This window comes from Natator depressus, chromosome 8 (genome assembly GCF_965152275.1).
Source record: "Natator depressus isolate rNatDep1 chromosome 8, rNatDep2.hap1, whole genome shotgun sequence".
NCBI lineage: Eukaryota > Metazoa > Chordata > Testudines > Cheloniidae > Natator > Natator depressus.
In genome coordinates, this window is record NC_134241.1 from 64,689,960 (window position 1) to 64,714,306 (window position 24,347).

Below are 24,347 nucleotides of genomic sequence, written 5' to 3' on the forward strand. Positions count from 1 at the left end.
TTGCAGTGTCAGCAAGGACCTGCTCCTGCTCTACTGAAGTCAATGACAAATTTCTGTTGATTTCTTTGGGAAAGGATTGGGTCCAAATTAGGCAGGACTCCTCAGATAGATCTGATCCTGGAGGTACTGTGATGCCACAATACTCAGAATCAGATGTTGCATTTTTGACAAATGTGTTTACCTCACACACAAAAATATCCTATACTGGATCCTTTTATGTGCTTTATACTGTGTAAGAGAAATCAGCCAAAATGAGTATATATTTAATATATTTCTCACGCATAGCTGTTTTCTAATCATAGTTATCTCATAAAGAGCGCCAAACTTTTCTTTAAAAATAACTTTGAGTCATAAGTAATTTGCCCAAGGTTCCACAGTGAGTCAGTGGAGGAACTCAGGCATAGAAGCAAAGAGTCCTATCTTCATACTTGCATTTGGGTAATTAACAACAATCTTAATTTTACTGGACACATTCTGAGCCAGTTCTGAAATGAAAAACTCTTAAATCCTCATCAGCAAATACAGGTTTGTATCCTGCCATCAGCCAGCATGCAGAACTAGGGTGACCAGATGTTCCGTTTTTAAAGGGACAGTCCCGTTTTTTGGGACTTTTTCTTATATAGGCCCCTATTACTCCGCACCCCCATCCCGTTTTTTTCACAGTTGCTATCTGGTAACCCTATGCAGAACACCCATCAGTGGAAGCTCCATGTGCAAATCAATAGTCAACCATAGCCCACCATTAAGCTGGCCATGTTTTTTGTTCAGTATTTTACATGCCAGGCACTTTCCTCATAAGGCTGATATTTGGTTATTAAATGCAGAGACTCCCACTGGAAAAGCAACTGATAGGCAACATTATGGATGTTTTCTGCTGGGTGTTTGTGACAACTATGCATTTCTCTCTACTTACAGAAGGAGATGATACAAATAGTCCAAGCAGCATGAGACACAAGCTTACATCTAGTTCCCAGTTCTCTCACTCTCAGTCTCCCCTTCTAAACTGGCTTCCAAGGACATCACATGGACAGGGGTTGAGCTGAATTTATTGGAGCTTTAAATCCTAGATCTCTTTACTCCCTTTGAACTCCTGTTGCCATGCTTCATTCCCAGGCACCCACTCACCAGAAGGTAGATGCCAAGGACTACACGAGGGTATTCTCTCTTCCCCTTAACTCTAAGCCGGAGTCAGAGGGTAGCTGGCTCTCTTTTCCTCCCCCACCTAAACAAGGAGTAATGACAGAACAAGGAGTAATGGTCTCAAGTTGCAGTGGGGGAGGTTTAGATTGGATATTAGGAAAAACTTTTTCACTAGGAAGGTGGTGAAGCACTGGAATGGGTTACCTAGGGACGTGGTGAAATCTCCTTCCTTAGAGGTTTTTAAGTCATGCTTGACAAAGCCCTGGCTGGGATGATTTAGTTGGAGTTGGTCCTGCTTTGAGCAGGGAGTTGGACTAGATGACCTCCTGAGGTCCGTTCCAACCCTGATATTCTATGATTCTAAACCAATGCATAAACTTGCACTGTTAGAAGGATGATGCTCCAGTCTCCATTCTAGTCTCTTCCCCAACCTGTGTGTGTCCACTTCCAAGTCAAGGAGAGAAGACACTGCACAGGTCCGTGCTTTGGCCACCTCTCAGTCTAATTATGTGTAACCTCCTCTATGGCCAGATCATCTTGCTCACTCATCAGTCCAATTACATCACACACACCCTTACACTTGAATCCTTCAAGTCTACATCAAGTCCAGGTTTATCATCCTTGCTTTCAAGGTTTTACCTTACTTCTACCTTCTTCTGTATGCCTTCTCTCCTCTCATCTAATAGTGAAAGTCTATGCACTGGTTTCCAGTACACTTCTTAGTGTGATTCAACATGATGTTGATAATATATAAAGTCCTGAACAGTCTGGGACCCAGTTAACCAAGAGACAACCTCTTACCTTTCAGCCCACTGACCCTGTTAACATTTGCTGGCATGATCTTACTGTTGGTTCATAGGATTAAAGTTGGCAGGATGAGCAGTATGGCTTTTTCAGCAGAAGGCTTCCCTCATCTTGGGAATCCATTCCACTTATTGGGCCACCAGAATATGAGACGAGTAGCCATCAGGAAACAATGCTAGTGACACTTACTTACTTTAGCCCGGGGTTGATTTTGGTTATGGTGTATGTACATGTAACTTGGCTATTAACATATCCATGGAGGTAGTGAGGTCCTTGCAGTTTAGCTGTGCAATTTTTAAAAAATCTTTATATACCAGCACCTCGTTAATTCGTTTATAGGCTTTATACACATCATTGATCAATCAATCATCTTGTCTTACCATGTTTTTTTCCAGTGGTGGACTGTGGGGCTAAGTTTATTTCACTTATACTTCACTAACACCAATATCTTATGTGGCTCTTCCCAGTTTACAAAAGCTTACAAGAATATTCCATAAACGATCACATCCCGTAAGATGTAGTAGAACACCACCACCTTTAAATTCATCTCTGTGTCCTTCTAATGCAAACTGTATAGCATTCTACTGCTCTACCAGCCTCTCTGATAGATGCAAGAATCCCATGCACTGCTACAGACTAGGGACCGAATGGCTAGGCAGCAGTTCTGCAGAAAAGGACCTAGGGGTTACAGTGGATGAGAAGCTGGATATGAGACAACAGTGTGCCCTTGTTGCCAAGGCGGCTAATGGCATTTTGGGCTGTATAAGTAGGGGCACTGCCAGCAGATCGAGGGATGTGATCGCTCCCCTCTGTTCGACATTGGTGAGGCCTCATCTGGAGTACTTGTCCAGTTTTGGGCCCCACACTACAAGAAGGATCTGGAAAAACTGGAAAGCGTCCAGCGGAGGGCAACAAAAACGATTAGGGGACTGGAACACATGGCTTATGAGGAGAAACTGAGGGAACTGAGGAATTGTTTAGTCTGCGGAAGAGAAGAATGAGGGGGGTTTTGATAGCTGCGTTCAACTACCTGAAAGGGAGTTCCAAAGACGATGGATCCAGGCTGTTCTCAGTGGTAGCAGATGACAGAACAAGGAGTAATGGTCTCAAGTTGCAGTGGGGGAGATTTAGGTTGAATATTAGGAAAAACTTTTTCACTAGAAGGGTGGTGAAACACTGGAATGCGTTACCTAGGGAGGTGGTGGAATCTCCTTCCTTTGAGGTTTTTAAGGTCAGGCTTGACAAAGCCCTGGCTGGGAAGATTTAGTTGGGGATTGGTCCTGCTTTGAGCAGGGGATTGGACTAGATGACCTCCTGAGGTCCCTTCCAACCCTGATATTCTATGATTCTATGATTCTGTGTCAAAAGAGATGCATCAGTTAAGTTCTCTCAAGAACGCACTAATTTGTGCATGTGTATTTTGCTTTTCCCTACTACTTTTATGGGCTCTTGCTCATTAAATTAAAATAGGTGCAAAGTTTGTGAGCCACTGGCAGATGTTCACTGTTGCTAGTTTTATGAATCTTGTACAACAGCAGGAGCAGATTATGTGAAAACATGGGCGGGGGGGGGGGTGTGAATTTGTCATCTCCCAGCGCTCTCCCAGCACTGATTTTGTAATGAGATGATAAAAACTTGGGAGGTGAGCTTTGATAATGTTAGCTGCTGTTGGATCCTTCTAAAACCAGAAATGCGAAGTGTGGTTTGTTCACAAAAGTTGCTGCCTGTAGCTGAGGTAGATTTTTTTAAAATATATTCTATGAGCAGTTGCATGAATGGAGTCACGTATTTTGGCCTCTTTTCCAGGTATGAGTTGTTACTCATGAAGACTGTATGATTAAACTTTGTTTCAAAGCTTGTTTTATTATGCGGTAAACAGAGTTAGAGACACAGTAATGTGCAAATTGCCATTTATGTTGGAGGTTATTATATGTAGAGCATGGTTTAAATGGTTTTATAATCCTTGTTGTGCAGTGTAGACTACAGCAAAATGACCACAAAGCAGAGTTTCAGGTATTCAAATGATAGTGGCAGATTCTGAATACAGTTATGCTATTGTAAATTCCAAGTAATTCCATTTACTTAAAATCTGGCCCATAGGGTACATCTACACAGCAAAAAAACCACCCACGGCACCGAATCTCACGGCCCAAATCAATTGGCTCAAGCTCATGGGACCTGAGCTGTGGGGCTAAAAATAGCCACGTAGACGTTCAGACTTGGGCTGGATCCCAGGCACTATTTTTATCTCCATAGCATGAGCTCCATAAGCCCAAATCAATTGTCCCAGGCTCTGAGACTCACTGCTGCTGAGGGCGGAGGGTGGGTTGCTGCGTAGACATACCCACAGTCTTTTCAGGGTGTGTATGAATGTTGTAATTTACAATCCTCTCTCCAGCTAACATGTTGCTTGGTTGAAATGGCAAGGGGTGTCAAATACATGTTGTGGGCAGAGGAAAAGAAACATTTTTAATACACACTCAGCCTTGCTCTGTGATCTGAACAGAAATGAGTTATCATGGCCACACACAACATCGGGACAGAGCAAGGCTGAGTTTGTGATAGCTCCAGCTTCACTTTGATCAGTAATATATCCATCTACTAAGTCTACTCCTCTTTCTCTCCTCCGTCTCTGTTGCCAATGGATATGTGAATTGTAGCTGATATTTAAACGTACATATATTAACTTGGTTTGCATACTGTGATTATAATAAATACAGCAAGGGGGTTTTTAACCCATTTAAAATTATTCACATAAAAACACGTTAGAAGAACATTTTTGCTAAGTCAAGCACTCAGAAGTTAGGGAATGCCAGAATAAAGGTGGTCTGTGCAACCCTAGTTTGTCCCCCTTGTGCGTATGAATCATGACACAGTCTTTAATTACCTGATCTCATACTATTTTTTCCACAGGACCACTGCCTTGTGCAGTGCACAGAATGGATGGTGCTACTGAACAAGAAACTATTCAATATTTTTTCTACATGTTGTTCAATATGTGGCCCCAGGCCTTATTTATTGTACATTTATTCAAAGTCTTCTCTGAAGACAGAAGTATTAATTTCCTTGTGGTGTTTCCTGTGGTGGTCACCACTATAGTATCTGAGTACTTCACAAATATTAAAGAATTTACTTTCACAACATGCCTGTGAGATGAAGGAACATTTTACAGATGTGGGACTGAGGCACAGAGAGATTAAGGTCAAAAATATCCACTAATTTTGGTGCACACGTTGAGACACCTAGGACCTGGTTTTTTAGAGTACTTACCATAATATAGCACTTTATGTGTTCAAAGCACAGCTCCCACTGACTGCATCTGCAGCTATGAATACTCAGCACTTCTACAAATGAGACCCCAGAATCTCAATTCAGGCACACAGATAATGAGGAATACACTATTACTAAACAACTGTAAAAAGTCTGGTTCAAGTGACTTGGCTAGCATCACATAAGAACTCTGTAACAGAGGCAGGGATAGACTCCAAATTTCTAGGGTAACATTCATTTGCCTTAACCGTGAGACCATCTCTTCTCTTCCCACAATCTCCCACCTCATTCACTACATACCTGCCAATATACGGTCCATTGGGGATATTAGTTGACAGCTCCTCCATGGACCTGTGAGCATGGGTATATACATGGCACAGCTCCCAAAGTCCTCCAACATTTGTCCCCTTTGTGGTGAGAGGGAGACCCTGGTACAAATCTACATAATGTGTCAGGTTGCAGCCCTTCTTCCAGCTCCTCCAGAACCTCTTACTGAGGTTCTCTCTGCACTTCTCCCCACATCTCCTGATCCTCGCACCCCATCCACCACCCTGCGTCACGAGACCTCCTCATCAACCTCCTTCTGGCATTGGCCAAGATGGCCATCAGTCATACCAGGAGGAGAAAGCTGGATAGGGTAGGGGTGTTCTGCAACTGTGGAGCCTATTTCCAGTCCCTTATCTGCCACATCTCCAGGCAGAGTTCCTCTGGGCAGTGTCCACTGACTCCTGAGCTCCTTTGGGAAGCAGAGGGTACTGTTCGGGGCTCTCTGCCCAGTGTCCCCTTCTGGTTCCTAATATTCAACCTTTAACCTCACTCCCATTCCTGTTTTCTCCTTTGTTGTCCCCAACAATCAATTGTAACCTGGACTTAGCGTCTCCCCCCTTTAATTGAGGAGGTGGGCCTTTAGTTATGAGCAGGCCTAGACCCGCCGGCCCCAGTATTACAAATAGTATGTACCTTCCAAATTCTGCAAGGTAGAAACAGGTATCCTACAGTCAGCAATTTCTTCACTACAAAACCCTCACTCATCCCCAAAGCAGGTCCATCTTGCACACTGAATGAGACAGGGTTCTGTGGAAAAAATAGTATGTGATTATGCAGTTAAAAGCCGTATCATAATGCATGTGCACAACAAGGCCAAATTAAGGTTGCACAGGTAACCTGACTTCTGGCGTTACCTAACTTCTGAGTGGTTGACTTTGCAATTTTAATAATATTCTTTTATTGTAGATGTTGTGTGTAATTTCTTAGGTTTTTAAAAAACCCACAAAATTCCATCATGTGGCATCAAATTGATACCTATATAGGTCATCAGCAGGGCTGGAATCTCTACCACATATCTCTACCACTTAAACTAATGGAGTAACTGATAACAGTAGTAGGCTGTCATCCTGTGTGAGGAGGATAGCAGGAGATGAGAGTGAGTTTTACAGGTATTGGTTGACAGCACTGCAATTGCAGCAGAAGCCCTGCTCAGCACTAGGCTGGAACATGCCAGAACAGATAGAATCTTCAGGAAATTTAGCTGCTAAAAATCTGAAAGGTCTGTACTGAGCATATGTGAACTGCAATTTTTCAAAGGCTTCTAACTTGACCAAATTTGGGCAGATTTTCACGGGGCTGGAAAAAGATACATCCCTCATACAAAGTCCAAAGTCCCTGCTCCAAAGCCTGGGAGAGCTAGAGGTTCTCAATGAAAAGGTCACCAGGATTTTTTTTAACAGGGGAAGAACGAAGCACTTTTCCCGCGTTTCTTTCTTGGAAAGTGGTTGAACTGTTTTGGCTGAAACTTTTCACAACAATTTAGGCTGAGGCAGACAACCACCATGGAAAATTTCAGCCCAAATGGATAAAGTTTCACAAAATTATAAGCAACTGAAAACAGGAACTTATAATGGGAGGTGTCAGGCAGCCTTAATAATAGGCGGCACTACTAGCCCAGCTTATAATAAAAGCTTTCAGTTTCTTAGGCTAAGCAAACCATACAATTAGTACCACCCTGTTGGCTGTAGCCTAAGTCTGAAAGGCTGCAACTGATAAAAAGTTCATTGAGTCCTAGAAGTTAAAAATTGAAAAGACCTATTACATCACCTATTCCAGCTCTCCAGTTATGCAGGATTGTTCCCTGAAATACATTTTTCTAGTGCTTTGTCCAGTCTAGTTTTAAATGTATCAAATTGTGCAGTGTCCACCGCTTCCTTTGGGAGGCTGTTTTGCAGCCTAATAGGTCTGTCTCTCAGAAATTGTTTTAGGTAAATATTCAGCTTAAATTTTCCCATCTGTAATTTTGTTTTATTTCTCTGAATTATAAATATTTTAATTATCCTCAGTTCCTATCCATCAGTGGTGTTTACAGCCTTTAAATATTTGTTGAATCTTATCATGCTTCCCATTTAACTGTTGCCCAGCAAAGCTACTGTACAAATATGTATTTTTTTAGGGCATAATCATGCAGTATCCTAAGCAAGCAAAACTTCACGTGGTGTCAGTAGGACTACTACTTGTAATGAGACTGTAGGGTCATGCCTCTAATCATTCCTTAAAAGTCAGACTCTCCACCCCCTAACAATTGTGCTGCTTTTATCTGAGTCCCCTGCAATTTTTTTTTTCTTTTTGGCCAGGAAAAGAAAGTCCAAAACTAAAAACAATATTCCAATTGCAGTCACACACATTTTCACTGAGAAATACAGTTGCTGGGACCATCCTTGTCTGCAACACGGTGCCTCTTTACATAACCAACCCAAACTGCATTGCACATATAGACATTGTACTGCAAGCCACCTGTTTGCAGCCTCATACTGCAAACCACTTCTTTGCAGCCATATCATATTTTAAAGTTTTCTCTCTAATTTGCTATTCGCTATTATCACTCATTCTGGCAATCCACTTCTAGCAAATGCTGTTTTCCCTTAATTTTAATGATAGTTGGAGCAAGCCTTTTGTATTATTCAAATTTCAGTACTGTGCAATATTATGCCCCCAGTTTTTGAGCATTAATAAAGATATTAAATATGGTTCCATTTTTCTCTAGATGTTTTACAATATGTTTCTCAATATGTTCTAAGTATAGAAATAAGATTAACAATGTGGCAATAAGAAATGATCACTCATTTTTTTGAAGCTTCATCTATGACTATTATACAGTCTTATTAAAACTGCACGTCTCTGGCTGTTCATGTTGTATCATCTATGTCATCTGGGCCATTTTCTGTAAGAAAAACATTGACATTGTGCACTTTACCTGCATTTTTCTCTCAAAAAGATTATTTTTCACTGGTCCCACTACCTAATGCCATAGCATTGGTTTAGTTTGTGTCACGCCTATTTATTCAGACTAAGTTTTTAAAAAATGAGTGCTCCTAAATCCATAGCCTGAATTTCAAAAGTGCTGAGCACATAGCAACAGCCATTGATTTCAAATGTTCAGCACGTTTGGATTAAGTTGCCTAAATCAGTTAGGAACCTAAATTTAGGAATGCATTTTGAAAATCTTGGTTTCAGTATACAGTAGCACCATGAATCCTCTAGGTTCATTCTGGCACTGTTTACTCTCTGTATTCAGGAAGGTGTACTACTCACAGGAAATTTACCCTTTATTTTGCATGTTTTTTCTTCTCCTCCCTTTTGGGAGAAGACAGACTCCTTTAATCTCAGCCTCTTCCAGTCTGTCTCCGACTCAGATTATAATTGCTATGTTTCAATGCCTGGACAATATTCTGGGTGGTCAGAATCAGGACTAGTGTCAGATATGCTTCTGCTATTACCAGATGCAGTCAGTGATACAGCTCTTACTACTGTACAAATTCTCTGACTACTGCTTGTACATACATTTTCTTCTCCTGCCTGGAGCCACCCTGCTCCATTTTGTTTCCAGAAGTAAACCGTGGAGAGGAAGCATCCTTCCTTTTTCAGTGTAACACCACCACTGATGGAGGCAGTATTTACTTCTTCCTCAGCCTGCTCCTTGTCACGGGATTAATCCTGGACCTGGGCTTGTCAAGGCAACTGGGTTTTTGATACTTTTCTGCTGATTCTCCAGTACTTCTAAAGAGTGAGGCTCAGTGGCAGGGAGCATGGAGATGCTCGCACTAGCATTGTCTTTTCTATGCCTGTTCTGTGAGTCAAATAAGATCCACTCCCCAAAGCTGGGGTTTTTTTTTCAGAAGGCCTAAAATTCTTTAATTACTTCTTTTAAAGTGTGTGTCATGCTCAGTTATTCAATTTATATTAATCCATGGTGAAAGTTGCAGTTTAAAAGAACATCGCCATAATAGCATAATAGGCATATAATAATATTCAGCTCTTCTCCAGAGCTTTTCACTCATAGATCTCAAAGCAGTCTAAAGGAAAGTGAGATATTTTGCAGATAGGGAAATTGAGGCATGAGGTCACGCAGCAGGCTAGTGGTTGAGAAAGGAAAAGAATGCTGATCTCCTGAGAAAAGCACCTAATAGGTGGAAAAATAAAATTAATTGCTCCTCGTGGTCAGTGGGTATTTCACCAGGTGTCCGGTATAATTTGGTTATTATGCTCATGGATCACCTTATTCTAGCAGTTAATCAATTGTAAATATTCTACTTAACCATAGATTGTGCCATCTAATGACAAAGGCCTATTAGCTGCAATATCAGTGTTCTGACACCAATAATTATTGACATCACTTCAGTTCTCAAAACATTTAATCTGAATATCTGAAACTTAACTAGACAACTAAAAGGGGTGGTATGCTACCTTCTTTTCCTTCAGCAATCTGTGCAGTATGAGTTTTGTAAAAGTTATTACCAAAGTAATACTATCAATTTTTCTGTTTGTTTTACAGGTTGATGACCAAATGAAGCTGCTTCAGAATTGCTGGAGTGAACTCTTAATTCTAGATCACATTTTCCGGCAAGTGGTACATGGGAAAGAAGGCTCTATCCTTCTGGTTACTGGGCAACAAGTGAGTGTTCAGACTCCAAGAGGTGTTGTTTTTTTATTAATCATCTTCAAAATAGCAGGAGCTTAACTAGGTCAGAAGCACTTGAGTTCTGAAATAGAGAGATTGGCTACAAATAATGTACATAAAATGACTTGTGTACTCTGTTCCTAGTCCAATGATTACAGTTAAACTTATAAAAGCAGATATAATTATAAGCACTTTGCTTTTCCAATCTACTTGTATACCACTATGATTGAAAGAGAGTAGACCTGAAGTGTGTCTCAAGAAGTTTTATTTCCTAGGGCTAAGATGGTTTCTGACAAAAACTAGGGTTTAGACCTGAGCAATAAAAGTTTATTTTTCTTTGAGAATTCTGGTTTACTCAGAATAATCACTGGTCAGCTCAGAAGTTCCCTGCAGCTATTACCCAGTGTTGCTAAACAGCTTCTCAAAGAGTTGATTGTCTCCAGGCATCAGAGGTATAGTCTGTCTGACACAGCAAAAAACAGGCTAAATTATGAAATGAGGAAAATTGTGGGAAAATCAAAATAATATAGAAAGCTTTGAATCATTTATAATTTCCAAAAGCACAACGGGCTTGACAATGAAAATGAGAACCTATTAATAGAATACATATTCAGACTTTAATGGAACAAAATGTACAGTATCAGAGAGAGGTAGAGTGTGCCTGTACATTTGGTTCCTGATTCAAAGTGAAAACAAATGATGGTCCACTGGTATTTAAGTAACTGCAAACTATATTCCTGGGGGAATTCTGCGCTATTGCGCATGCGCAGAATTTATGTCCACCACAGATTTCTTTGCTTCCCTGCAGAAAAATGACTTTCTGACAGGGAAGCAAAGGAACGACAAAAGAGCAGTCATGTGACCCTCCCCAGCAGTATGTTTCCGGTGCCCCAGCAGCTTGCAGAGAGGTAAATCACTGTGGGGCAGGGGGCAGGACTGGGGAAGACCCGGCTGGTGGCTCCTACTCTTGCACTGGGCTCAGCTGCTAGTCCCAGCTGGGCTGAGAAGGACTGGGCTTCCTCTTCCCCTGCATGGCATCCAGGGCTGGGTCAGACCCATCCCCCAATTTCTTTCCCAGCTGCAGGAAGCTCTGAAAATTCTGCCCCCCACCCCCTGCTTCCTGCACCCATCACTCCTCAGCTACAGTGGGAGGGATCCCTCTACAGGGAGCTGCTCCCCCATCTGCCCAACCCGCATGCATCCAGACCCCCTAATATCCAGACCCTCCTGCCGAGCCTTACCTCCCCCCGCACTCAACCCGCCCCCCACAATGACCCCACTCCCCTGGCACCTGGACCACCCCAACGAGCCACCTGCACCCGGATCCCTACCCCACCAAGCCCCAACCAGCTGCACTTGGATCCCCACCCCACTGAGCCCCACTCCCCAGCATCAGGACCCCCACTGAGCCCCCCACCCCACTGAGCCCCAACCACCTTCACTTGGACCCCCTGCAGAGTCCTATTACTCTGGCACCCAGAACCCCCCAACAAGCCGCTGTGCATCCAGATAACCTCCTGCACCCGGATCCACCACTGACTCACCCGCACCCAGATTGCCCCACACAGAACCCTCTCAATCCACACCTGGATCCCTCCCACACTAAGCCCCTCCACACTTGGAGCCTGCCTGGTGCACCTGGCATGGAGGGTCAAGGCCCTGGGGTGTTCGGGGCAGTCCTGATCCTTGCACTGTGTCAGGGTTGGGTGCAGCCTCATCGCCGAGTCCATGTCCTGGGTGGGAGCTGCACAGTGACCTCCCATCTCTGTGCGGCCAGTGGCCTGTGCAGCCAGTGGAGCCATTATGGAGCCTCCACATTTATTTGACAAATAAATTTGCAGAATGTTGCAGAATTTTAAAATACTGTGTGCAGAATTTTTAATTTTTTGGCGCAGAATGCCCTCAGGAGTAAAAGTAAGCTGCCTAGATTGATATGCACAATGGGAAACAACTCTTTTTTCCAACTACAGAAATACATCATGCATGGGTCTTTGCTGTGCAGAATTTGCTTAGCAACTTAGTCATAATTTTATGAATGGAGGCCATTTCCCTATGCTCAGAAGAAGTGTTCTGCTTACTATTAGAAAGTTTATCATCACAGACATGGTCTAGTGGTGCTAGACCAGGACTGGGCAGCCACACTACTCCCACGTTCTAATCTTGGCTAATCCTAATGCCCTTTGCAGCATTTGGCAAATAACTTAATGTCCCTAGGCCAAGATTCTGCCCCACACTGATATCAGCTGAAATGAGTGGAATTACTCTGGGTTTATATTGGTGTCAGTGAAAGCAAAGTCGATCCTCTGTTTCCCCATCTGCAAAATGAAGATAATAGTAGCGGCTTACCTACCACACAAGGATGCTTATGATTTTTATGTTTATAATTCCCTTTCAAAATGGAAAATACTATCTGTTACTATGACACATTGGCAGTTTTCTATTCCTGAGGGTTGTAGTAAATTAATGTCTAATTTATTTTATGATTAACTTATTCCCTTGCATGGCAGCCATTTATATGCAGTAGTAATTTCTTATTGCCTGTGCACTTTTAGCCTGTACTTAAAAAAAAAAAAAAAAGATGTGCTTGTGATACAAAGACAAAGCAGAACATTTCATGACTATTGGGCAATAATGCACAGCAGGCTGCATAATAATTGCACTGCTTACAAATGATCAGAGTTGCTTGGAAAACTTATTTTTCCAGGCAAAACTAGAGTCTCAAAATATGACTAAATTGGACTGGTTGCATCCATTTTTGCCCCACCACTGACAAGCTGGTCTAATATGTCCTCTTTTCAGACCCAATTTCACCTACGTCTCTTCCAGCATTAGTTGGTGCAGGCACTCTCAGCATCCCCTTCAAAGAGTTTCTCCTCATCCATTGAACACTCTTCCTTCAACCTGAAATGTTCAGAGAATAGAGGGACCCACCCTGCAAGAATAACAACAAAAACCAATTTCAGTGCCTCTCCTTATGGATGGGCTACTGCTCACTTCACTCGTGCTGAGAACTAACTTAGTCTCCAGCTAATCTCCTACAGACTTTCACTGAGAAGTAGAGATGAACAGCAGCTGGATCAAATATGCTATCCAAAAATAACAGCAGTCTGAGACTGCTGGTAATAAGACAGTAAATAGTCTGAAATCAAACACACAGCTGGTAGATTCTAGGTATGCAGTCTCATCCTACTCTGATCACCATCAATATGGAATCAAATTCATTGCTAGTGGAAGTGCACGCTACTCCATTGACTGTGCCTGTTTATGTTAGTGGCCTATCCACTGGAACATTAGCAGGGAACTATGGGATTTCTCTAACTATGCCAGTATAAGTAATTTGCCACTTGTAATTTTAAAACACTCAGTTTAAAAGGCTAAGCTTTTACCATTCAGGACTAAAAGAAACTATTTTACAGAGAGGCTAGCTGAGTGTTCTAAGGATCAGGTTTTAAATATCCAGAATTACTAGAACCACAAGTTCAAATCCTGGCAGGATAAACTCATCCCATTTATATCTGAGAGAGATAAACTGAAACTATGGCTTACTATGCAGGGAGAATTTTTGATAGAAAGCTTAGAAACTGTCTGTCAGCTTTACATTGATGCTAAAGATCCCACTGTGTTTTTAGTAATTCTGGGGCACCAATGTCCTAGACCAAAATACTTCCAACCTCTGCTATTGTGCAGCGTGCTGTGTGCTTGTTGATTGCTGCCCAGCTCCCAAGATGTAACACTGTGCCTCAGTTTCCCCAACAGTAAAATGCAGATAATGCCTGCATCACATCAATAATGCCTATATTAAGTAATTGTCATGACATTAAATTGCTCAATGTCTGGAAAGTACTTTGAGTCATTTGACTGAGAAGCACTATGGATATTATTTATCATTATCATCCTCACTATAAGCAAGATTATAGGGCAACATACAAGCTTTCAAGAGAAATGTTTGTGGTTCTGGCTGTCACTGTCTTAGAGTACAAGCCCATCATTTTTTGTAAATGGAGTCCTATATAGTCTGCTTTGTTAATTTGGAGACATTAAGAGCTAGATCGTGACTAGCCCTGCAAGGTAATAAAGTTAAGAGAGCCCAGAAAGCCTTCCTCCTTGCACCTTTGCCCATGAGCTGGTTATAATCATAGCCATTATGCTCTCATAGGGGAAGGACCACTCCTGGCTAGTGATGCCAACCTTCTCTAAGGCCATGGGAAGAGCAGGATAAATAAGTGTCAAACTTCACCTACTCCACCCCAGCCAGCAGAACTGGGCCAGTTGCATGAAGCACACTCTGTACCCTTTCAAAGGCTTCGAATCAAGTACAGGATGTCTAGGGGCTCTGGTTGGAGTTCTGCACAGCTGTACTGCCCTCTTCTCAGCCACATGCCGACCCTTGATAGCAAAGAGCACAGTCAGTGGCAAAGCAGCAAGCACCGGGGCTTGCACAGAAAGGCTTTGTTTTATTTATTTATTTGGCTGGAGTTTCATAAATAATGCGGGGGGGGGGTGTTGCAAGAAAGCACTTTTTCAGATCATTACGGTCCCTCAGCAGTTCCTCATGGATGAGTTCCTTTCTGTGCACGTTTCATTTTCTGTACTAAATGCTGCCCCTCAGCAACAGTAATTACCATTTCAAAAGGACATAAACTAGCACAGGTGCATTTTACATCTCTTCAAATTTCATAACACAAAACAACCAAGGAATGAGTTGCACTGTATTAGTTAATTGTAAATCATTGCCACATTCCTTTCCATGTTCCAGGTTTCACAGGCTAACCGCGTGGTATGTGATGGTAACAAACCATTTCCCATTAAAGAGAAACTTTAATTCCTCCAGGGTTATGTGCTATCCTACTGAATTCTCTACATAACAAGCTGCTGTCATTTTTCTTGTTCTCAGAACTCAAGAGTAGACATTACAACAGAATATTATTCATTGTTCATGCATTTTGCTGCAGTAGTTAATGTGCAACATGAGATATATTGCCCAGGCTGCCAGGACATGAGTTATTCATTTTGATCTTACCTATGCTCCCCTTACAGTTGCAATAAAATCCTCTGCTTTCTTAGTATGGTATTATAAATCTAGTTGAGCTCCCCCTACTGGACATTCATCAGACAGCTGTGAGGGAATCCAACCACTGTATCCTGTGTGCTTTAAGCCTCTGGAGCGCGGGTGGCCAACCTGTGGCTCCAGAGCTGCATGTGGCTCTTCAGAAGTTAATATCTGGCTCCTTGCATAGGCACCAACTCTGAGGCTGTTGCTACAGGCGCCAACTTTCCAATGAGCTGGGGGAGGGTCAGGGGTTTGCTCACTGCTCAACCCCTGACTCTGCCACAGGCCTTGTCCCTACTTCACCCCTTCCCCCAAGGCTCCCGCTCCTTCCTGCCCCGTTCCCTGAGCCTGCCATGCCCTCGCTCCTCCCCTTCCCCCCAGAGCCTCCTGCATGCCGCTGGAGACATGGAGAAGGAGGGTGAGGTGCTGATCAGCAGGGCTGCTGGCAGGCTGGGGGGAGCTGATGCAGGGCTGCTGATGTATTACTGTGGCTCTTTGGCAATGTACATAAGTAAATTCTGGCTCCTTCTCAGGTGCAGGTTGGGGTCTTCAGACACACTCTTGGGATGCAGATCTTCTGTCTAGCACCCCATCCTGAGAGCCGAGACCTTGTGATCCAACTGCCAAGACCCTGGGACCAATACTGACCATTCCCCCCGATTCTCCTGTAGCTTAAACACACTGTCTCCCAGAACTCCAGTTGTGTGGGTGTTCTGGGTCCACAGGTTAACTCTTCTAGGGCCCGTGAGAGGCATAACACAACACAGACAGATTTTGCACAGATTTCTAAAACCATCATTGTTCCTTTAAAAACCACAAGAAATGCACAGATCTATATAAAAATAATGAATTCTACACACATTTCCCTGCCTCGATTTCTTCACCACTCTAGGGCAGTCTTTGGGCTGAGGTATCCTCTGGGCATATCCAGGATACTTCTGCTGCAGCTCATGGCTTTACTGCTGAACCAGGGAGTCTCTCGCTTTCTCTGACGTTAGTTGTTCTAGCAACTAAACAGAGAGCACGCACATCCCGCAGCTATGAAAGCATGCCTGACTCATCTCTTCCTACCTAAACCTTCCTGCCTCTCTCATTCTGAGTACCTTTAGTTTTAGTTGCATCCGATGAAGTGAGCTGTAGCTCACGAAAGCTCATGCTCAAATAAATTGGTTAGTCTCTAAGGTGCCACAAGTACTCCTTTTCTTTTTGCAAATACAGACTAACACGGCTGTTACTCTGAAACCTTTAGTTTATATGTCCCACCAACAACAATATGTCCTTTGTTCTGCTTCTGGGGATTTTCCATTGCTCTAAATGCCAGTCCCCAGTGGAGGGGTTGGAAAAAACTGGTTCTCCTTGCATCAGCCAACCTTCTTAGCATACCTATTATGTGGGCAGAGTACAATCATTATGGTTAACTAACCTCCATCATCCCTAGTGTGGTCTGTATGTGCTACAGGCCCTGTCAGCACATGGTGAATTCCACATTTACATAGAGGTATTCCAAAATACAGTATTTTCATAAGAACAACTTCAGAGCACCAGTCTTAATTCATAAAATTGTACAGACAGATTACCCCAGATCACCACATTTGGTCAAATCAATTCAGATAAAAAACAATGACTCACAACTTTGCCTAAAACTCAGACTTTTTTGAGATATTTTTTAAAATTTTTGACTGGTTGGCCAATTGACTGAAACAGGTCACATGATTTTCTATCCCCAGTTGGGTTTGTGAGGATGGGGTGTAATTGAAATCCAAGATCTAAACAACGTCTAGTTTTGAAGCAGGTTAAGATCTGAATCTCAACCTACATCTGAATATTGTGGTTTGAACTCATCTCTTGGTGGAATACTTTGCAGCTTTCTTTTAATTCCCCATTACTATCAGATGTTGGCAGGGTGGGGAGTGGGTGGGGTTTTTTATGCGCTGCCATAATCTCTGGTGGACACTTACTCACCTCAACCATATTAGCCTCAAGATCCACCCTGATAGCACATAGTTGATGGAGAGAATCTGGGGGCACAGCTGAGCTTCCTAGGTGCTGGCTACACACAACTTCATGAGAAAGAGGAATCCATTTCAGAAGCAGTCCCATGGCAGCAACACCTAAATAAAAGTACAGGAGGAACAGGAGAAAGAGTTGTAGGGAGAGAGTAAAGAAGGGACATAAGTGAATTGTTCTTCTCTTTCTCCATTTTGTAAAGAAGGAATGAAAAAAAATTTCAACTATAAACCCCAGTTCCATTCAATAAATATCCGATATATACTTGGTGTTACAGTTGTTCAACTTTTCTTAAAGTGCAATTTCTGAATTTGTCCATCCCATGTGTTTAGGCAGAACTTTCAAACTTTCCAACTTGCTGCGTGTTAAGGATATGAGATTTTGTTTTGCACTCAGCCAATATTATTGGAAGGAATTTTAAGGACTGAAGTAGGAACTAAATGGCAAATAGTCCTTATGTTAGTCCCCTATACAGAGGTGAATTTCACCCCTAGTCTATTAGTGAAATGGAATCCACAGCCAGTATATTGCAATACTTAACAACAAAATGATGATTACCCTTGATTTTTATAAAGGAGGCATATGATTATGACGTTAACTTTTGCATGAAATTGTTCTGAAATCGTATTTCTTTTTGCTTTCTTACTAACTTTGTGACAAGAACACATTGCAGTCAGTGCAGCTCGTGGTGGTGTAAATTTCAAAAGAGCATCAGTGCACAGAGCATCCAGTACTAATTTGTGCACAAGCGGCCAAATCCTGAAGTCATTACACAGGCAATGGGCTGCGGGATTTGGGACAAGGTGAATACAAACAGTGTATAGCAATGATTGTTTTGTGTTCGGTTTATTGTCCTCTTGTGTTCAGGTTTGCCCAAGTCTCATCTGATCTAGCTATCTCTGACCAAAAGGGAAGGAAAAAACAGAACCTTAACCCACATATTTAAAACAGTGTTAGGTTTGTCCTTAACAGTCTCTCATCTCTGATGATAAAATGGTGTGTTCATTCTAGCTGTGCTAAAAGTTTACAGTGACACCCCAAATTACACAAAACTCACCAGACTGTAGGCTTAATCACAAATGCCAAATTCAGGTTCGTCTAAAGGTTTGCTAAGGATCCTGAACCTTTTAAGTAACCCTGGGCCAAGATTTTCAGCAATCTTGCCATGATTAGTGTTTGCTTAGGAGGCTTTGCTATGTTATGCATTCAATACAAAACCAGTTTACTACTGAGATTTTGAGTTTGAATAAATGTTATACCAATAAAATAAAAACCAGCAGGATCTTATTAAAGGGGGAAAGGCAAAATACCACATTTATTGTGAATACAGAAAGAATCATAGTAAGCAGTTAGTTACAGCTATAACATTCCATTCAATTTCATATTTATTCACGCATTCATTCATACACACACACACATACACACACACACACAGGTTCTGCAAGGTTGTTATCATAGTTACCAGCCTTAGAGTTGCTCATGCCAAGCCACTGGCCAGGTGGCCTGGACATGAAGAGGGAGCAGGGCCTTGTCAGATGCTCATCTGATGCTCCTGGAAGTTGGTTTGCAGAATCAGACCCCAAAGTTCTCACTTTCTAGAGTCCATTTTTATAGGAATTTCTTCCTATGCAAGTCTGTGGGAATTGCTTCATCATGCTGTTGCTGAATCAATCAGCAGATGTCACATTCCTGGTGGCTCTGTGCTGCCAGATGTTATCTTGTTCTTTGGTTCTCCCATTCTTGAGACTGTTGGGTGGATTCCAGTCTGCCCTCTGGGGGTCCTCTGGTTATTTCCACTTGACGCCTTCTTCAGCCAATGGACACTGGATTCTTAGGCTGGCACCTCCCTGATCATTCAGTTATTATCCACACCAAGCATCCATCCACATACATCCTCTATCTCTATTTTAATCACAATTGTTAACAAAGCGAGATGAATACAACAAAAGGGCGGGGAGTCTCTGGGTGCTGTTTCTATTGTTACAGAGTATTGCTTTGAGTCTCTCTCTGTGTGAGTAGTTGTTGTTACAAAGAATTGCTTTGAGAGCAGACTCTGTCTTAGAATGTACTAACACAATTAGCAGCTTGCAAGTTTCACACAGAGGGAGAGAAACAGTACCAAAAACCAAGAGATCTCTTAATTAGTAATAGCCTGGAATTTAAACTATGGGGAATCAAACTCATTTGTGATTTTAATACAGAACTTCTTTAATATGATCCAACACCTAAAACTCAAAAAAATATATAGGGAGGAGGATCCTCACAGCAAGGAGAACACCTTCTATTAATCCCTGTGAACCAAAATTGCTGTTTCACACAGTTTTAACACCTAGACCCTTCCTTGGGAAATGTTTTTCTTTCTCATTCTTTAATACAGTGTTTCCAGAAAGACAAAGAGGGACATTGCCAAACCATGAGCTAATGGACTGGCAGTCTGGTAGCAGCACCACAAGGATGGTGCCAGTATAGATCCCAAATCAGATTTCAAGCTCTAGAACCAACAAGCAATGGGAGCATTTCAGAAGCAGTATCCCTGGAGGGAGTGGACACTATATCATTTCTAGCAACCCCTCAGGGCAATTGCAGTAGTGACACTGATGGTCTCCAGAGTGAGCATAGACAGTCCTCCTCCAGTGGAAGGAGATTTGAAAATCTTTGAGAATAGGGGGGAGTAAAAAGGGAAATGTTAAATCCTTGGAGTTAAAAGCACCTCCTCACTACCTATCAGTGGGAAAATAGTGAATCAGTATGACACTAAGGCATCTATGTAATCATTCACAAAAGTAGAAAGTTCCGATCTCAGATCTAAACTTCCCTGAAGTTCTGGCACGTTCAGACGCAGGGATTTGGTTCCAGGCCATCTCTATGTAGGTTGTACTCCAAGGGGAGGGTCATTTGTTATAGTAATTTCTGTAGTAATTTTGTAGAGGTCTCTGAGCAGATGTGATAGTATTAATCAAGATAAGGTGAGCAAAGGATGGAGTGGGCACTTTAACAATGTATTGTGGTGACTGAGTTAGCCAGGTCCTGCATGTTACTTTAACATAATGTTTATAGTGTTGTTAATTTGAAGAACCTGATCTTGGTCATTACTTCTATAAAAAAAATAAGTAATTGATTAAAACTGCTCTCTGTACAGCACCTTGAGAATACTTTTACAATGATAGGTTTTATAACAAAGTCAAATCAGTCACTGTAGATAATATATATATGGCCCAATACAGGAAATTGCAATCCATTCCTATCTTGATGTAAGTTAGACAAAACAAATACAGTACTTTGAAGTGTTATCAGTTTTACTATTTGCATATTATAGCTAATTAGCAACCACAATAACATCATTCTAAGGGAAAGGTCCACTGGCAACTTAATTCATTATCTTCTATTATTGTGTACCATGTTAAAATGTCAGGCATCTTACACTGTACAAATCATCACAATTTTAATTAATATAACTAAAACTGATTTAACTATACCTTCTGTCTTTGTCCAATATGAGCCCATCTCAATTTATATAAAACAAAGGCAGATCTAGAAATCTGAAGCAAATATTTATGAATAACATTAAGTTACTGAGGCAAGTTATATATGAAAAGTTCTAAATGAGCTTTAATAGCTATGTAAAAATGTAGTGAAAAGTGAAATGTAGTTGCCAGTGAAAGGTATACAGTCTCACGCTTCAGCAAACAATAGAAACATAATTATGCTTGTGATATTAAATAATCCTTCTCTACAAACCATGCTTGTCACTATAGTATCACATCCTTATGAGAAAGTTTTAGGTATGAAGCTAACTTATGTTAAGTCACCTGCCTGTCCACCCCCTTCTCCCAAACACACCCACTTATCCACAAACAGTAAGTTAATTTACTAAATTATATATGAATTAAATGTCACTAAACTGCAATTAAATTATCTCAGACAGTCAGAATGTCCAGTTATTGATCTGTAACTGTAGCTTTATTCCTCAGTTATGCAGTTCCTGGCACTGGTTGAAGAGCATGTAAAATTCAGTGGTACAGTTGGTATTTTATAACTATACACTGTGAAAGTCACTGTAATCTACTAGTCTGGGGACAATTATTAGCCAACTAGAGGATTAATTATTGAAAAAGGACAATACAGTGATTATGCAAATCGCTACACTATGACTGGCTCTGCACCCCATCCATAAGCATTCAGCAAATATGACCACTCAGCTTCAATCTCCCCACTCACATGCTTCCCCCACCAACCCTCTATTTCTCCACCTGATCCTAGATGTTAAATACAATTTAAACTTTAAAAAAAGAATTAATTTTAGTGCAGGGAAAGAGCCAGATTGTGCTTTTATGTTTTAGGATTTGCATTAGGATCTGTATGGAAGAGTTCTATAGCAGTGGAATCCTTTGTGGCATTCTGGCTGGCTCAACCAGAATTCCTCCTGAGGAGCCCACTGCAGCAGGATCGCTGCTGCCCTACAAGAGGGTGCAGCATTCTCCCCCCTTCAGACCAGTGCTGCTCTGCCGTCCAGTGAAAGGGATGAGGACCTCATCTTTCCTAATCTATGTTTAAGAGGCTACTAGTCCTAGCGAGAATACCACAAGACATTGCAGCGAACGCCGTTCTCTGGGTGGCTTGTAACATCTGGGATAAAATGCCACCAACCGAGGGGTGGAAGCAGCCAAGAGGCAGATCCCCTATTACATAGGTTCATGAAATCTGTTCTGATGTTGGACTCTCAGGCCGTCAAGCCCTTGCAGCCAAGCAGGAACAGACCAAATGGCGAACGACTGCTACGGCCAACTGTTCAGCTAGGTCTTGAAGAAGTAGTCCTAGCTAGGCCTTCTGCCCCCAAATGCTTGCTGGCATCTGTTCAGGGCACAAAAGATTCATTGTGCCACTGCCACAACCCCTTTTGCTTGTGGACAAGGCCAGCCACAAGTCAAGTGACAGGCTGGGGAGAAATTCAGGCAGTCATGGGCAGTAGCCGGTCAGAGCACCTGTGAGATGGAGAGCACAATATTTATACTAAATCATAAGAGCACCAATCAATTTAATGGTCCCTGTTAACTCAGTCGTATTCATATCCTGGCTTTCAGGCTCAAAGCTTATTTAGCCCAGAATATAGTTTTCCCTTGTAAACAAGATTTGCCTTAAATTCTTACTTAGGCAAAACCTCTCATTGACTTCAGAGAGATCTTTGTGTGTAAGGACCGCAGAATTTGGCCTCATCTAAGTAAATATCTTACAACTGTATTGATCAACTAGAGATTACTTGATCTGGTTTCTGATATAAGTTTTCCCAAATACAACATCACTTTTCACAGTTTTAAGATGGGATTTTCAAATGTACTCAGCATTGGCCTAACATTGCTCCCATTGAATTCAATGTGACTTGTGTTCCTAAGTTACTTAGGCACTTGTGAAAATCCCACCCACTGGCACCTAAATAGGGATTTAGGCGCCACCCTCTGGCACCTAAATAGGGATTTAGGCACTTAGTTTTAAGCTCTTATTTTTGAAAGTGTCAATCATCATGTTGAACCATCTTCTTCTGCATTAAAATCTATTGCGCAATATCAGACCATCAATCTTAAGGCAGGTTTAACAGTAGCAGCCATGTTAGTCTGTATTCGCAAAAAGAAAAGGAGTACTTGCGGCACCTTAGAGACTAACCAATTTATTTGAGTATAAGCTTTCGTGAGCTACAGCTCACTTCATCGGATGCAAATCATCATTTAATTTCAAACAGGTTTTTGGTTAATTAACCAGCATTGATGGCACAGTATGACTCACTATTAGGTAAAAGTTATGCTCTTCAGTATGCAATTGCATATGATGTGAATTTGCAGCTCAAGTTACAAGTACTGTAGTTTATTTGGGGTTTTTTAGAGAGACGTGGTAATTGAGGTAATATATTTTATTGGACCAACTTCTGCTCGTGAGAGAGACAAGCTTTTGAGTTTACACAGAGCTCTTCTTCCGGTCTGGGGAATGTACCCAGAGCATCACAGCTAAATACAAGGTTGAAGAGATTGTTTAGCATAGGTAGTTTACACATTTCAAAGGACCATTCAAGGTGAAGTGGCCCCTTTAACATCTCTCCAGTCATAGAGGGGAAAGGAAAAAACCTGGGTAAGTTAAGTGGGTTATAGATTGTTGTAATAAGTCATAAATCCAGTCTCTCTATTCGGTCCATGATTTTTAATATCTAGGCAAAGTTATGAATTTAAGCTCCCAGGCTCGTCTTTTGAAGGTGGTGTGTAGATTTCCTTTGAGGATGAGAACTGAGAGGTTAGATACAGAGTGAGTGCTTCGTAAAAAGTATTCACACACTGGTGATATGGTGTTTTTGTCTTACATAATTTTTCTGTGTGAGTTCATTTGAAAGTGTAGTGGTTACATAATTTCACCCACACAGTTGTTATTGGGCCATTTAGTGCACTGGATGAGGTACACCATATGTTGTGATAGGCATGTGAAGAACCCATGGATCTTGAAAGGATGTGTTAATCATTATAGCAGTGGAGATATACTCACAGATTTTGCATCTGTTGTTCTGGCAGGGTCTGGTGCTTTGAGTTGGTGAGTCCTGGTCTGGGGGAGCTTGCTTCTGATGATGAGCTTGGAGAAGTTGGAGAGTTGTTTGAAGACCGGAAGAGAGGGTTCAGGAAAGATTTCTTTCAGGATGATCCCCATCAAGTATGGGTTGTAATTGTTTGATGATACCCAATATGGGCTCCAATGTGTGGTGGTAGGTGACAACTAGATGTGTACGGTTGAGGGGAGGTATTTCTGTACGGAAGCAGGTTCTCTTGGGACTCTGAGTAGCCCATTCCATGATGGAGTCTACTTTTTTGGTGGAGTGTCCTTGTTTGGTGAAGGTGGTTGTGTGTTAAGATGTATGTCCTAGTCTTTCTCCTCAGAGCATATTCTGTGGTCTCTGAGTGCCTGGCTGTAGATAACAGATTGCTTGGTGCATTTCGGATAGTTACTGGATCTGTGAAGGTAATTGTGGTTATCTGTGAGTTTCTAGTATTTAGTTGCTTCAATACAGAAATAAAACCCACTCTGACTATACACCTCTAGTTGTGTACAGTGCACACAGACACGGCAAATAGGACACCATGCTGTTTAACATGAACA

The 24,347-nt window shown here is 41.9% G+C and overlaps 1 protein-coding gene across 1 annotated transcript in view; it reads left to right on the plus strand.

The window, feature by feature from the left end:
* NR5A2 (nuclear receptor subfamily 5 group A member 2) overlaps positions 1-24,347 on the plus strand; it is a 99,213-nt gene that overhangs the window by 44,451 nt on the left and 30,415 nt on the right. Inside the window, exon 5 of the mRNA XM_074962206.1 lies at positions 10,037-10,156. Coding sequence (XP_074818307.1) covers positions 10,037-10,156 — 120 coding nt within the window. The remainder of the gene's footprint in view (positions 1-10,036; positions 10,157-24,347) is intronic.